The 14,836-nt window shown below is 58.3% G+C and overlaps 1 protein-coding gene across 1 annotated transcript in view; it reads right to left on the bottom strand.

Moving 5' to 3' along the window:
- Window positions 1-6,613: 6,613 nt before the first annotated feature.
- Window positions 6,614-14,836, bottom strand: part of LOC102439002 (alpha-mannosidase 2x-like) — a gene marked incomplete at its 5' end in the record, with an annotated part of 17,815 nt that continues 9,592 nt past the window's right edge. The window contains 8 exon segments of the mRNA XM_023749019.1: window positions 6,614-6,811; window positions 7,668-7,778; window positions 8,795-8,878; window positions 8,880-8,990; window positions 11,313-11,446; window positions 13,485-13,626; window positions 13,843-13,976; window positions 14,238-14,463. Coding sequence (XP_023604787.1) covers window positions 6,659-6,811; window positions 7,668-7,778; window positions 8,795-8,878; window positions 8,880-8,990; window positions 11,313-11,446; window positions 13,485-13,626; window positions 13,843-13,976; window positions 14,238-14,463 — 1,095 coding nt within the window.

Below are 14,836 nucleotides of genomic sequence, written 5' to 3'. Positions count from 1 at the left end.
GGGCGCGCACGTACAGTGCGATTGAACTTCGTGGCCCATGCGCACGATTGTCGGTATTTTGTGGAAGAGCGACGCTCAAGGGGCCAAAGAGCCGCATGTGGCTCGCGAGCCGCAGTTTGCCGACCACTGCGGCCCGAACTAGTCCCTACCAGACCACTCTGGTCTGCTTTCATGGGGCAGAAATACGGAGCTGGGCCAGATTTCAAGACACATCCTTCCACCAAGCCCTGCTGGGAGTCGGCTGCCATTCCACGGGCCGTGTTCTGTCCCTTCCCACGCAGGGTGGTCGGAGCATCGGGTGCAGGAATACTTCGAGTGGGCGGCGCAGGTGGTGAAAGGCCTGCAGGGCACCAGCCGGCCGCTGGAAGAGGCGCTGCAGCAGCTGTTCAAGGAGCGGGGGCTGGCGCTGTGAGCGGAGCCTGGATCCCGGAGCCGGCCGGCGGCACAGCTTCCAGCCCTGCCCGGGCCGGAGGGGACTCATTCTCCAGCCTTCGGGCGCCTCTCCACCCTCCGTGGTTCACTCCGCCCAGCGGCCCAGAGCGTTTGCCCTTTCCCACCCTGAAGGCCTCCTGCCAAGTAAGCTGAGCCTGGACTGTGGGGGCCAGGCGCACCCCGTCCACTTCCAATGCATTCACTGCCCTTCAGGCCTTGGGTCCATTTGCCATTTGCCAGGTGGGATCTCCGGTCCCTCGGGCTATACAGACACTCGTTGCATAGTCACGATGGAAAATAAAGCATTTCGGGTCGAGTTTGAGCTGCTGCTCCTTCTCCAGGCTCTGGGATGGGGGACCAGCAGGTGCGATTCCCGCCCTGAGCCCTGAGCCAGGTCCCCCGAGTTGAGGGCCTCGCCTCTCGGCCTGGTTTCCTGTCGGTGAAAAAGGTGGTGAATTCTCGGGGTTCCATAGCGTGACGTGCTTGAAGGAGCCTGACAGATGCCCAGTGAATGTTGGGCGTCCTCGTTGGGAGAGTCCGGCCAGCGGGCAGGTGTATTGGAAAGGCGTGCCGCCCGCTCGCTCGCAGCTCCTGCCCAGCGCGGGAGCGGCCAAGGGATAGGCCCGGGTCGCAGCCTGTCACCTGGTTGCTAAGCGACAGGGAGTTCCGGCTGCTCCGGAAGCGGCCCCTCCCACATAGCCCGAGGTGGGCGGGACCTGGGAGGCTGCGGGGCTGTGAGTGGCATGTGCGTGGGGGGCGGGCGTATCGCAGGAGGAGTGTTTGGTCCTGCGGCGCCGGGAGGTTTATGAGCCCCTTGGAAAGGGCGCACCTGGGGGACCGGGACACTGTTGGGTCACAGCCACTCCGTTCTGGGCCAGGATGGTTTTTCACCCCAAGAAGGCCCAGTGCACTCTCTGCAGGAAAAAAAAAAGGCAACAAAATGAGGACTTCAAAAGGAAATGAGTTTGCCGTGGCTGGTGTTGCTCATTGGTTAGAGCCTTGATCCGCCTACCGAGGGTCATGGGTTCCATTCCCGTTCAAGAATGGCAGGTTTGCCCTGGCTGGTTTGGCTCAGTGGATAGAGCCTCGGCTGTGGACTGAAGGGTCCCAGGTTCGATTCCGGTCAAGGGCATGAACCTTGGTTGCGGGCACATCCCCAGCAGGGGGTATGCAGGAGGCAGCTGATCGATGTTTCTAACTCTCTATCCCTCTCCCTTCCTCTCTGTAAAAAAAAAAAAAAAAATCAATAAAATATATTTTTTAAAATGGCAGGTTTGCCCTGGCTGGTTTGGCTCAGTGGATAGAGCGTCGGCCTGTGGACTGAAGGGTCCCATGTTCGATTCTGGTGAAGGGCACATGCCCAGGTTGCTGGCTCCCGGCCCTGGTGGGGGCAGGAGGACATGTCGAAGGCAACCAATTGATGTCTCTTTCACATCGGTGTTTCTCTCTGTCTCTCCCCCTCCCTTCCACTCTAATGGAAAAAATATGAAGACTAAAAAATTAACAAAATAGCAAGTTTGATCCCGTGTGTGAGAGGCTACCAACTGATGTGGCTCTCTCACATCGATATTTCTCTCCTTCCCTCCCTCCTGTCTTAAAAAAATTAATGGAAAAAAATATCCTTGGGTGAGGATTAAAAAAAAGAAAAATCAATGGGGGGGAAATATAACCTCTGCTGAGGATTAACAAAAAGGAAATGAGTTTCAGGACAGTTCCGGATAAACCGATCAAGTTCAGTGTAATCCTCTTACGGCCGTGCAAGCTGCAGTACTTTTTGGAGATTTGGGGTTGTTGTTTTTTTTTTTTATTATTAGCTTTTTTTAGGGGGTGGGATTACAGATGTAAAACAATATTTACCAAATTTGAAAAATAATTCTGCAGTTTTAAGTGGTTTCAAATTAAGTCTCAGGACATTTAAACAAATATAAACCCCTTCTGTATCATGAGAATGAAAATATAAAGAGACCGCCCTAACCGGTTTGGCTCAGTGGATAGAGCGTCGGCCTGCGGACTGAAGGGTCCCAGGTTCGATTCTGATCAAGGGCATGTACCTTGGTTGTGGGCACATCCCCAGTAGGGGGTGTGCAGGAGGCAGCTGATTGATGTTTCTCTCTCACCGATGTTTCTAACTCTCTATCCCTCTTCTTTCCTCTCTGTAAAAAAATCAATAAAATACATTAAAAATATAAAGAGACCATCACGAGGTACTTGATGTTTTACAAACCTCCCTGTATGTCATGTTCTTTATAAATAACCAGATGAGTGGGCTGGGGAGGGCAGGGATTACTCTCATTCTATGGAGAATAAGAAGCTCAGAGCTGGAAGAAGATTCATTAATCGTTAAATAGATCACATAGTGACAGGACCAGCCCTCTCTGGGTCTGCCGTGCTGCTGGGCCCTGTAACCAGGCAAGAGTGACCTCAATCGTGGTCATTCTAACCGCTGGACAGAGGAGCAATCAGGTCTGAAGTAGCCAGTGGATCTGGACTGTGAGTCTGAGGCTCCTTAGATAAACTGTTTGACCTGAGCCAATATAATTAATTTTTTACAATTTACAAAAATTTAAACCATCAGAAACTTACAGACAAGTACGAGATAAGTAACTTTTTCCCCCTGAAACCACTTGAGTTCAACTTGAAGGTGAGAGTCACCCAGAAGCCAAGTCCGAGCTCTGCCCGGGCCTGGCCCACCCTGCGTTGGAGAACGTAGATCTTAGTTTGAATCTGCCTTTCTCTTCATGGTTCCCACTAGCCATACAGCCCTCCCTTCTTTTTAAATATATTTTAATTGATTTCAGAGAGAAAGGGAGAGGGAGAGAGAGAGAAACATCAATGATGAGAGAGAATCACTGATCAGCTGCCTCCTGCACACCCCACACTGGGGACCGAGCCCACAACCTGGGCATGTGCCCTGACCGGGAATCGAACTGTGACCTCCTGGTTCATAGGTGAGCCACGTCGGCCGGGCCAGCCCTCCCTTCTTCATGGACACGGATGGCTGGAGGTGGCTGGAGAGGTGCAGGGAGGAACACGACTCTCCCCATTCCCGGTGCTTGGCGTTGCTCCTGCGTTAGGTCCTGGTTCCAGTTTTGGTTGTAACGGTGAGGCCTCAGGGCCAGAGCTCCATGGTCGAGGCTGCTGCTTGCCTGGAAATTGCAGGCCCATTTCCAAATGAGCGTGCAGAACCACCACCTGGGGCTTGTCAACATGCCGATTCTCTGGCCCCTCCTCCCAGAGACTGGTTCAACAGGCTGTGCCCAGGCATCTGCCTTTCCCCCATGCACTACAGTTAGGTTTCATTTCTTCTTCTTGTCACAGGTCGCCGGAGCTCAGCTCCATAGACCCTCATCCCGGCATTCATGCCGAAGGAGCAGCCTGTCAGGACGGGCCACGGAGCTGGAATGCCAACACGCGATCTGGTGAATCTGCTCCCTGCGCAATGCTGCCATGTAGTTCTAGGCCAGTGCGTAGGAGTAAACATGTTCATTCCCAGCAGATGAGCAACATCTAAGGCCTCCAAAGAGCCTTTATTCTGCTGACTTCGTAGGGGCTTCACAGATTCTCCCTTCTTTTGATGACACAGTATGCTAGCAAACAGCACCTGCAGCCCGGCCAGCACTGCTCAGTGGTTAGCGTCGACCTATGAACCTGGAGGTCAGGGTTCGATTCCCGTTCAAGGGCACATGCCTGGGTTGCGGGCTCGATCCCCAGCAAGGGGCGTGCAGGAGGCAGCCAATCCATGATTCTCTCTCATCACTGATGTTTCTATCTCCCTTTCCCTTCCTCTCTGAAATAAAAAAATATATATTTTTTTAAAAAAAAAACACAAAACACCTGCTATGCTGTAATTGCTTGGCATCCTTTACTAACATTACAGCTCATGTTTGTGGGGCTCCTATATGCACTATGCTAAGCCCTTCGCAGTAATCTCATTTCTTCCCCGTGAGAGGCAGGGCTCCATGGGCCCTGGGCAGCCTGAAGCGTCAGGTAGCTGCTTAGCAGGCCCAGTGGCTCTCCCTCAGGGCCCCACAGCCAGCTTTCCCCCTAATCGTACTCACCCATTTATTTATTTTTGTCAATCCTCACCCGAGGATATTTTCCCATTGCTTTTTAAGGAGAGTGGAAGCGAGAGGGAAAGACAGAGAGAAACATCGATGTGAGAGAAACACATCGATTGGCTGCCTCCTGCAGGAGCCCCGACCGGGGCCTGGGCCAGGGAGGAGCCCGAAACCAAGGTACGTGCCCTTGACTGGAATCGAACCCGGGACCCTTCGGTCTACAGGCCGACGCTCTATCCACTGAGCCACACCGGCTCGAGCAAATATTGCCTCCCAAGTCTGTCTTTTGCATTTTAACCCCGATGTCTTCCATCATACAGAAACCTTGAATATTTTGTGGTAAAATCTTTCTTTTCCCTCATTACATCATTTCCCTTATTATTATAAACCTTTTAGGTTTCCTATGTTTATAACAGGCCTTCCCACACCAGAGGTTTGAAAATATCCTATATTTTCTTCAGTGGTTTTATAGTTTAGCTGTATTATTTTTTCCCTCTGGAACTAATTTTTGTGGAAACGGTGAGGTAGAGATCTAACTCACTTTCACAGATCCAGTTGTCCTAAAGCACTGCTTATTAAATAATCGATCTTTCCCCCCTAAAATACTCCTTTTATCCTAAATTCCCAAATACCTGGGTCTGTGCAGGTCCCACCAGTCCATGTGCCTGCTCCCACCCCAGGTCCCACGCGCTGAACTCACGGTCGCTTGCGTGTCCTTTGGGGAGCCCTGAAGGACAAGTGCCCGCCCCTGCCCCCTCACGGCCACCCCACGCACCCCGATTCATCAGGACTCAGACCTCTTCGTGTTCGCACACATTTACTCTTCCAAATGCACTTTAGAACCTGTCATATTCCAAAAAGTACCCCACGTCACGGGAACAGCATGAACGTACGGGCTGTGTGGAGAGAGCAGAGTCTGTCCAGGAAAATAAAGTGTGTTCATTTGGGTCAACTTACAGAATGCGGCCAACGGGTCTTCCGCTGACGCGCTTAGATTTTATAGGTCGGCCCTTCTATCGTCTACAAAGAACGACAACTGCGACTTTCTCTTCTCCGTCCTCCGCCCGCTGCCGGGCCAGCAGTGCCAGGACTTCCCTAAACAACACTGAGCCCTCGGCCAGTTTAGTTTCTGGCGTGAACCGGAACGCCTGTGGGGCTGGGCTCTTTAGAACGCCATCTCCTGTTGGTTCTGAGAGAGACCTTTACCTAGATGAGCATGTCTCTTTCTAATCTTAAAGAGTTTTAATAAGGGATAGCTTGTAAATTTTGCCAAATGTCATTTCAGCGTCTATAGAGACTATCACAGCATGTTCTCTATTCATCGAAGCTGAGATGAAGGCCGGTGAGCAGCCACAGGGCCTCGGTCACTCACACGTCCCTGGTCCCTGTGCCGGGACCGGGTTCTTCCAGAGATGCGGGGGCAGGCTGCAAGGCCTCCGCTCGCCCAGGCACAGGGCATCTTGGGGGCCGGGCTACACGCCCCCACGGCTGGAAGGGGCTGGAAGGGGCTCGCGGGGACCGTGGTGTGCAGAGGACAGGAACCAGAGAGGAGTCCGCAGGGGGGAGGGCCCCCACGCCCCTGCCACCCCCTCCCCCGCAGATCCACACACAGACCAGGCGCCCAGTCTGGGATGGGGATTTTGCATGACAGTCTCCAGGGCGTCCTCCCACCAGGGAGCACTCGGAGTGGAGCCCTCACAGCAAGCGGGAGTCCTCCTGCTCCTCCAGCGGGAGTCCTCCTGCTCCTCCACCCCCTCCTCCCGGCACCCCTCTGCGCCTGCTCGTCACCCCGGCACACGGTCCCCACACGACCATGGGATCCCCAGGACCGGCCGACCCTGGGGCTGGCGGTTTCAGCCTCCCCACCTCTTCTGATTCTCCTCCATCCCATTTTGGGAAAAGGATGGGCGCCTGGGCGGCCATTCACACCCCGAAGCCGCGGCGGGCCCTGCCCGTTCCGACCCAGGGCCTTCTGTCCCGGTCTCACTAGCGTCTGCCCTGGCCGCCCGGCACCGGGCTGTGGGTGGCCCCCGAACACAGAAGCAGCAACAATAAAGAGGAAGCGAGGGCCGAGCTCGGTCTGAGGGGCTGAGCGGGACGGGGTGCCCAGTGCGGCTGGTCCAACCCGACCTTACGTGGAGGACCTTCCCCTCCGGCCACAGGAAGGCCTAGCCCAGGCGGAGGCGGAAGGTGGCCACCTCCATGGGCTCCAGGGAGACGTCCGTGCTGTTGGAGGGCGAGGCCAGCGGGTACAGCAACGTCAGGGAGGTCGGCTGCAGGAAGCCCACGTCCAGGTCACGGAAGAGGCTCCCCAGGGCCACCTGCGCGGAGGAGAGAGGGGAGGCCGTGCTGGGTGCTGACACGCCAGGGGGGGCAGCTCTTCCTCCAGCACTCGCTGTGCCGTCAGCAGCCGTGTGCCTACGCACACGTGCGGGTCTGCCCCAGCCCCAGGCTCACCCAGATGTCAGCCCGAGCCCGACCTTGGACCCGGGGTGGGGACCGCTGCACCGAGCGGTGAGCTCTTGGGGGGCAGGGGCCATGTCCTGGTCCTCTTCTGAGGATCTGGGGCGTGGAGGCGTTTGTGGGTGCCGGCTTACACAACAAATACAGCTTGATGGCTTTTGGGTTTTTTGTGTGTGTGTTTGTTTTTTGTTAATCCTCACCCTAGGATATTTTCCCATTGGTTTTTTATTTTTAGGGAGAATAGAAAAGAGAGGGAAAGACAGAAACATCGATGTGAGAGAAACACATCGATTGGTTGCCTCCTGCACGAGCCCCGAACGGGGACCGGGCTGGGGAGGAGCCTGCAACCCAGGCATGTGCCCTTGACTGGAATTGAACCTGGGACCCTTTGGTCCGCAGGCTGATGCTCTATCCACTGAGCCACACTGGCCAGGGTGCTTTTGGATTTTAATTTCTGTGTCTGATGGGCATCTCGTCTAGAACTTGCACCACTGGGCCTCCGTAGCTTTGAAGACAAATGACAGCAGCTTCCGTTTTTCTCTCTCAAATACCCAGAGTGACACCTGCCCCCTCCCAGCTCCCCTCCAGCCCCCCGATCACTGCCTGACCTCACTGCAGTCTCACCCACCTCGCTCACGCCTCCCATTCCCAGCTGCCCCATCTCCCTACCTCCTCTCCTCAGGGGCTCCCTCCCCACACCTGGGCCCTGCTCACCTTGCCTTGACTTGTGGTGCAGTTGAAGCCCAAGTTCTTGGCCTCAAGGCCACAGTCGAAGCCTTTGCGGTGTAGGATGAGTGCGGCTTCTGCCGAGGGCAAGGTCTCATCCTGGTGACAGCACAAGGCAGTGAGGTGGGTGCTCCTTGAGCTCACAGGTGCTCCCCGGGGCTCACAGATGCTCCCCAGGGGCTCATATGTGCTCCCCGGGGCTCACAGGTGCTCCCCAGGGCTCACAGGTGCTCCCCTGGGGCTCACAGATGCTCCCTGAGCTCACAGATGCTCCCCAGAGCTCACAGATGCTCCCCCGGGGCTCACAGATGCTCCCCCGGAGCTCACAGATGCTCCCCCGGGGCTCACAGATGCTCCCCCGGGCTCACAGGTGCTCCCCGGGGCTCACAGATGCTCCCCTAAGCTCACAGGTGCTCCCCGGGGCTCACAGGTGCTCCCCGGGGCTCACAGGTGCTCCCCTGGGGCTCACAGATGCTCCCTGAGCTCACAGATGCTCCCCAGAGCTCACAGATGCTCCCCCGGGGCTCACAGATGCTCCCCTGAGCTCACAGATGCTCCCCTGAGCTCACAGATGCTCCCGGGGCTCACAGATGCTCCCCGGGGCTCACAGATGCTCCCCTGAGCTCACAGATGCTCCCGGGGCTCACAGATGCTCCCCCAGGGCTCACAGGTGCTCCCCGGGGCTCACAGGTGCTCCCCTGAGCTCACAGATGCTCCCCCGGGGCTCACAGATGCTCCCCTGAGCTCACAGGTGCTCCCCGGGGCTCACAGGTGCTCCCCGGGGCTCACAGATGCTCCCCGGGGCTCACAGGTGCTCCCCCGAGCTCACAGGTGCTCCCCGGGGCTCACAGATGCTCCCCGGGGCTCACAGCTGCTCCCCTGAGCTCACAGGTGCTCCCCGAGCTCACAGATGCTCCCCCAGGGCTCACAGCTGCTCCCTGAGCTCACAGATGCTCCCCCAGGGCTCACAGATGCTCCCGGGGCTCACAGATGCTCCTGGGGCTCACAGGTACAGCAGCACCTCTGTCCCGAAGGCGGTGGTGGGACAAAGAGGAGCCTGGGTAAGGACAGGCCATAATTTGGTCCTGAGATCCGGGGCTGAGCGGGATCCTCACCTCAGCCTGGAGCGTGCGCAGGTTGAGCAGGTGGAAGTCACAGGGCAGCGAGGAAGCCAGAGGATGAAATGAGCGCAGGCCCGGGAGCCGGGGGCTGCCGCTTGGCTACGGGCAGGGCAAGCACCGGGGCATTCAGGTACACGGAGGTCATGTGGCTGAGGAGGGACGGGTAGCTGGTGGAGTGGCCATCTGACACCTGCAAGATTGGCCCGAGATGTGGGTGAGGGGTGAGGGTGAGGATGAAATACAACCCGGCCAGTTCCTTTGGAAAGAGCTTCCCTGATGGGTCTGGGTACAAGGGGGGCCTGGCTCCAGGACCCTTCAGTGCGGCCACCTCCCATCGCACACCATTTGGAAAGGGCTCCTGGCCCGGCCGGCATGGCTCAGGGGTTGAGCGTTGACCTAGGAACCAGAAGGTCACGGTTCAATTCCCGGTCAGGCCACGTGCCCCGGTTGCAGGCTCGGCGCCCAGTGTGGGGCGTGCAGGAGGCAGCCGATCATGATTCTCTCTCATCGTTGATGTTTCTCTTCCTTCCTTTCTGAAATCAATTTAAAAAAGGCGGGGGGCTACTCACTCTCCTCTACTTTTTGTGGGGTTTTTTTGCTCTCATGACACTATTGTGAACAGCACACTCCCCTCAGCGGCACCTCCCATCACAGGTCAGATTCTCAGGGAGGACGACAGGCAGATGTGCTCTCCGCCAGGGGACACGGGCTGGTGGGGAAGGCCCTCCGAGTGCCCCTCCACGGCCACAGCAGCGCCCTGAACCTTGGCCCAGCGGCCCCCACGGCTGAGCCGACTGACACACTTGGATGGCTGACCTGGACGTCACCCTCACAGGCTGCGCTGACCTGTCCTCGGGGGCAGCGACTGTCCCTAGTCCCACCCCCTTCCACTAGCCCAGAACCCCACTTCCCTCTGCCTGGTCTCCAGTCCCACCCCTGCTGTGTCCTCACATCCAACCCGACTTCTCCCTCCCATGGCTCAGGTTCAAGCCACCAGCCTTTGCTGCTTGAATGGCTTTTCTTTTTAAAATATATATTTGTATTGGTTTCAGAGAGGAGGAGAGGGAGAGAGATGGAAACATCAATAATGAGAGAGAATCATGGACTGGCTGCCTCCCGCAGTTCCCACACTGGGGATCGAGCCTGCAACCCAGACATGTGCCCTTGGCCGGAATCGAACCCAGGACCCTTCAGTCTGTAGGCCGACACTCTATCCTCTGAGCCAAACCAGCCAGGGCTTGAATGGCCTTTCAACTGGCACCGCAGCCTCCAGTCTTTTTAAAAAAATATATTTTACTGATTTCAGAGAGGAAGGGAAAGGGAGAGGGAGAGAGAGAGAAACATCAGTGATGAGAGAGAATCATTGATCTGCTGCCTCCTGCACGCCCCACACTGGGGATCAAGCCCACAACCCGGGCATGTGCCCTGACCAGGAATCGAACCATGACCTCCTGGTTCATAGGTCGATGCTCAACCACTGAGCCACGCCGGCCGGGGTAGCTCTAATGAACTTAAACAGCCGCGTGGCTCCCACGCTGGTCAGGCAGCTCTAGTCCGAGTGGACTCACTGCTCCTCCCCATTCAGATGGGTCTTTCCCGCTGGGCCTTGGGCCGTGGGTGGAGATCAGACCCTCATGCATCAGAGCCGGGCCTGGGTGGCCCCTCCTCCAGGATGCTGTCCTTGACCCCCTCGGACCACAGCGTTCTCTGGCTCCTCAGAACCAGTGGACACACCGTCTTGTACCTGATCCTTCTACACACATGGCTTATCCCCCACGGATACCACAAATAAATTCCAAGAGCAGAGTCAGTATCTTGAGAGCTCGGGCTCTATTTGAGGACAGCCACGGCGGATGGAGGGGCGGGCTGCCCCCGCTCCAATTCCAGCCACAACTTGCTAAGGGACACTAGCTCAGCACCCACTGCCGGCCCTTCTCTCTCGGTTATGCTCCTGCTGCTAACAGACTGAGGCCCTAAACATGGTGCCAGTTTGGAGAGAAAGCCAGGCCCGGCCGGTGTGGCTCAGTGGTTGAGTGTGGACCGATGAACCAGGAGGTCATGGGTTCGATTCTCAATCAGGGCACATGCCCCGGCTGGTGGCTGGATCCCTAGTGGGGGGCGTGCAGGAGGCAGCTGATCAATGATTCTCCCTCATCATTGATGTTTCTATCCCTCTCTCCTCCCTCCCTCTCAGAAGTCAATAAAAAAATATATTTTTTAAAAAGGTATTAAAATGTAAATGTTTTTTTAAAAAGCCAGGAGATGAGAGGGACTGGGAGAGAGAGGGCTGGGGAACCAGGGGGCCAAGGGAAAGGGTTGGGGGAGGTGCAGAGAGGGAGGGGGAGGTGAGCACAGGGCACTGGAGACGGGGTGCAGGGGGAGGGGGCGCCAGGCTGCATGAGATGGAGCTTCACAGCATTAGACTGGCCGCCCCTGACCCAGGCACCAGGCTGTGCTCCCCGAGCCCTCGCTGCACCCCAGGGCCACCCCCGGGAGGCAGGCCCGGCCCTACCTCGCTGCCCAGCGTGCGCCGCTCCAGGAGGAGGCGGAAGTGGTTGCGGGTCCTCTTGTTGTCCTTGAGCCCCTGGCCCAGGCCGCGGTTGTCGTCCTGCATCAGCCGCCGGTCCAGGATCACCTCCAGCTGGCCTGCGGGCGCGAACTGTGAGTCCCGGCGGGAGCAGACAGTGACCTTGGGAAGAACCCGGCCACAGAGCCCGGGGTGGGGGTGGGGGTGGGCGGAAGCTGAGTCACCCGGGAGGGAAAGGGGCCCTGGGACCCAGAGCTGGGAGGGGGCTCCATGGAGGCCACCAGGGGCCGGGCGGGGGCAGGCCACCCCGGCAGACACGGCCCTGCCCCGTGACTCCCCAGGGGGCGGCCAGATGTCCGGGCGGGAGCAGCTGGACCGGCCGCATAAACACACGGCCAGCGCCGGCCAGCCTCCAGCAGCCGCTCCCAGGCCTAACCGGGCAGTTGACACACGCTCTCCGCGCCTGCTCCACGCGGGCACAGAGTCCTGCTCTGCCCGCCTCCCCGGGCAGGAGGGCGGCGAGAGGACAGCCAGAGGGCCAGTCGTGCAGAGGCTGGGAGGAGGGTCGTGGGGGTTGCCCAGGGGAAAAGAGACGGCGGTGACCATCTCAGAGCCGGGCTCTCTCTCTGACGTGCACTTGGGGGCGGGGCGCACTGCGAGGCTGGCGTATGGTGCTGGGGTGAGGGTTCTCCCGGCGCCTGCTTTTTAAAGAACCTCTGGAGGGTTCTCTCTCTCTCTCTCTCTCTCTCTCTCTCTCTCTCTCTCTCTCTCTCTCACACACACACACACACACACACGCGCGCGCGCGCTCACACACACACACACACACACACACACACACACACACACGGCCCTCCCGCCGATCCTCCATCCCAGCCCCGGTTCTCATGTCGGCGGTGCCGCAGTCTTCACCGAGCAATCACAGAAAGGTAGCTGAAGGCCCCAAACAGACTCCTGCACATACAACAGTCATTTCTTAGACCCTGGCTGGGCAGCTCAGTTGGTCAGAGCGTCATCCCCATGTGCCCAGGTGGTGGGTTCGATCCCCGGTCGGTCGGGGCACATACAGGAATCAATCAATGAATGCACAAGTAAGTGAAACAAAGAATCAATGTGTTTTTTTTCTTCTTTTTCTCTCTCCCCCCCTCCCCCACTTCTCAAATTAGTAAATAAAACAATCATTTCTTAGCACGCTGTTTCCCGGAAGGGCAGAGAGCACCAAGCGTGGACACAGCCCAGGGGCAGGCAGACAGACCAGAGGAAGTTCTGCAGCCGGGTGACCCTGGGGAAGGGGTCACTCTCGCAGCCCAGCCCTCACCGCCAGCCCCTGCACAGCCCGGACAGGCCTCAGCTCAGCCCTGTACAGCGGCTCCGCCGGAAGGAAGAGCTGAAGGTGCAAGCTGTTCACATCGCCCCGAGGGCACGGAGGCACCTGGGCTCACTCGCCTGGCTGCCCAGCTCCAGGCTACGGCACCTCTTGCCCTTGTTTTGATTCTTAAGAATGTCATTCTCCTTTTTAATGACCATGAGTAGGAAAATGGAACATCCTTTTCTCCTTTGCTACATAATTCATTACAACGCCGATGCACTTTTCCAACTGTCCCTCTCCCGTCCCTGGCCAGAGGGGACTGCACACCTCAGCGAGAAGCAACCTTCAGCCAGGCTGTGGTGGCTCAGTGGACTGAGCGTCGTCCCATGGACCGAGAGGTCCCGGGTTCGATTCCCAGCCAAGGCACATGCCCGGGCTGCGGGCTCGATTCCGAGTAGGGGGCGTGCAGGAGGCAGCCGATCAATGATTCTCTCTCATCACTGATGTTTCGCTCTCTCTCTCTCCCTCTCCCTTCCTCTCTGAAATCAATAAAAAATAATTCTTTTTTAAAAAAAGAGAGAATCACTGTTCAATATTCTGATGCCTCCTGAGGGGCACCCACCCCAGGCGCCTCCATCAGGGGGAGGGTGACAGTGGCGCCTGTGACTGGCAGCTACTAATGGCTCGCCCCCTCTCACACGGGGGACAGAACGGGGGTGGGGGGGGGGCGGTGATGTGAACTGGAAGGAGAGGGGGAACTGGAGAGCGGAGAGGCTGGGGGGCGGGGGGGGCAGGATGCACGTCCTCTCTTGCCCTTTGCCCCCCACGCAGCTCCCGCTCCCACTCACCGTCGTGGAGGCTGGAGACGCCCAGGGCCTGTGCCGTGTGCAGCGTGAGCCGGCTCTGGGCGTCCTGGATGTAGGCCATGACGGGCATGGGGTAGAAGTTGGCCTGCAGGGGCAGCTTCTTCAGGTACCGCCGGGGCTGCACCTGGGGGGCAGGCCAGCGGGTCAAGGGCATCCAGGCCCCGACGTGGGCCCCAGGGGGCCCCCAGTCTGAAGGGGCCCCTCCCTGGCCACTCTCGCCTGGTTCCTCTTCTCCATCAGGGCGGGCACCCCTCCTGACCTCACCCCGGTGCCTCCGACTTCCGGAAGCAAAACCCAGTCCGAGTTCTGTTCAGCGGGGTCCCCAGGCTCCCCAAGTCACCTGGAAGCCGTTGAGGTCGGTGAAGAAGGCGCCCTGGCTGTCGATGTCCGTGCGGATGCGCAGGGCCAGCTCCTTGTTGACGTAGTCCCGGATGTCCACCAGCGACGACACGTCCAGCGACAGCCCCTCCACCCCTGGCACAGGGACAGAGGGAGCGTGTGAGGCTGGGCCGCGGCCGGAGAGGCGGCTGGACAGGCTGCGCCCACCCCCAGGCCGTCCCCAGTGTTCCTTCCTGGACCGCCTTTTCGCCCAGAGAATCATTTAAGCATCGTCCCTGCCTCAGAGGACCACGGGTCGGGAACAGCTGTCCCGACAGGGCCCGGGCGGGCGGAAGCGCGTGTCACAGCCCTGGGCCCACACCTGTCTGCCCTCCTCCTCCTCCTCCGCGGGCGCACCTGGCAGGTTGTAGAGCCGGACCACCTGGTGGACGTGCTCGTAGTACGCCGCCACCTCCGAGAAGAAGGGGCCTTCGGTGACGCGCAGCACGGGGGGCTCCTTGGGCACGTAGGGCTGGGAGAGAGAGCAGGTGGCACTGAGCCCCGGCACAGGGCAGAGCAGGGAGGGGCCCGCCCAGGGCCGGGCCGGGAAGGAGCTGTGCCCGGCAGGCCCCGGCCTGAGACCCTGGCTGAGTTGGGCCCAGCCCCCCGAGTGAGCTCCCCGCCTCTCAGAGGCCAGGCCCCAGCAGGCCCCACCCCGGAGGAAGGCCCAGGCCCTCCCCACTGCCCCGTCCACAGGTCTCCTGTGCCCTGGGAGCGAGGCCCCAGCCCCTGGGGTCCCGCCGTGGCCCTAAAATAGGATTTTAAAGTGTTCACTGTGACTCTTTTTGGCATCTTAACTCAATTGTAAGATCTTTGAATGTGGAGTTCATTTTATTTCTTCCATACCCATCCTTTTAAAATGGTGGAGAACCACACAGTAGATAAAGCTTTGATTAATGGATATACACTGCTGTGGCGCAGATTATTATGACCACCTGACGTTTGTAGGCAAATTA

Source organism: Myotis lucifugus, unplaced genomic scaffold, assembly GCF_000147115.1.
Source record: "Myotis lucifugus unplaced genomic scaffold, Myoluc2.0 scaffold_2402, whole genome shotgun sequence".
In the NCBI taxonomy this organism is placed as follows: Eukaryota; Metazoa; Chordata; class Mammalia; order Chiroptera; family Vespertilionidae; genus Myotis; species Myotis lucifugus.
The sequence above is the reverse complement of the archived record's forward strand: the minus strand, read 5'-3'. Positions and strand labels throughout refer to the sequence as shown.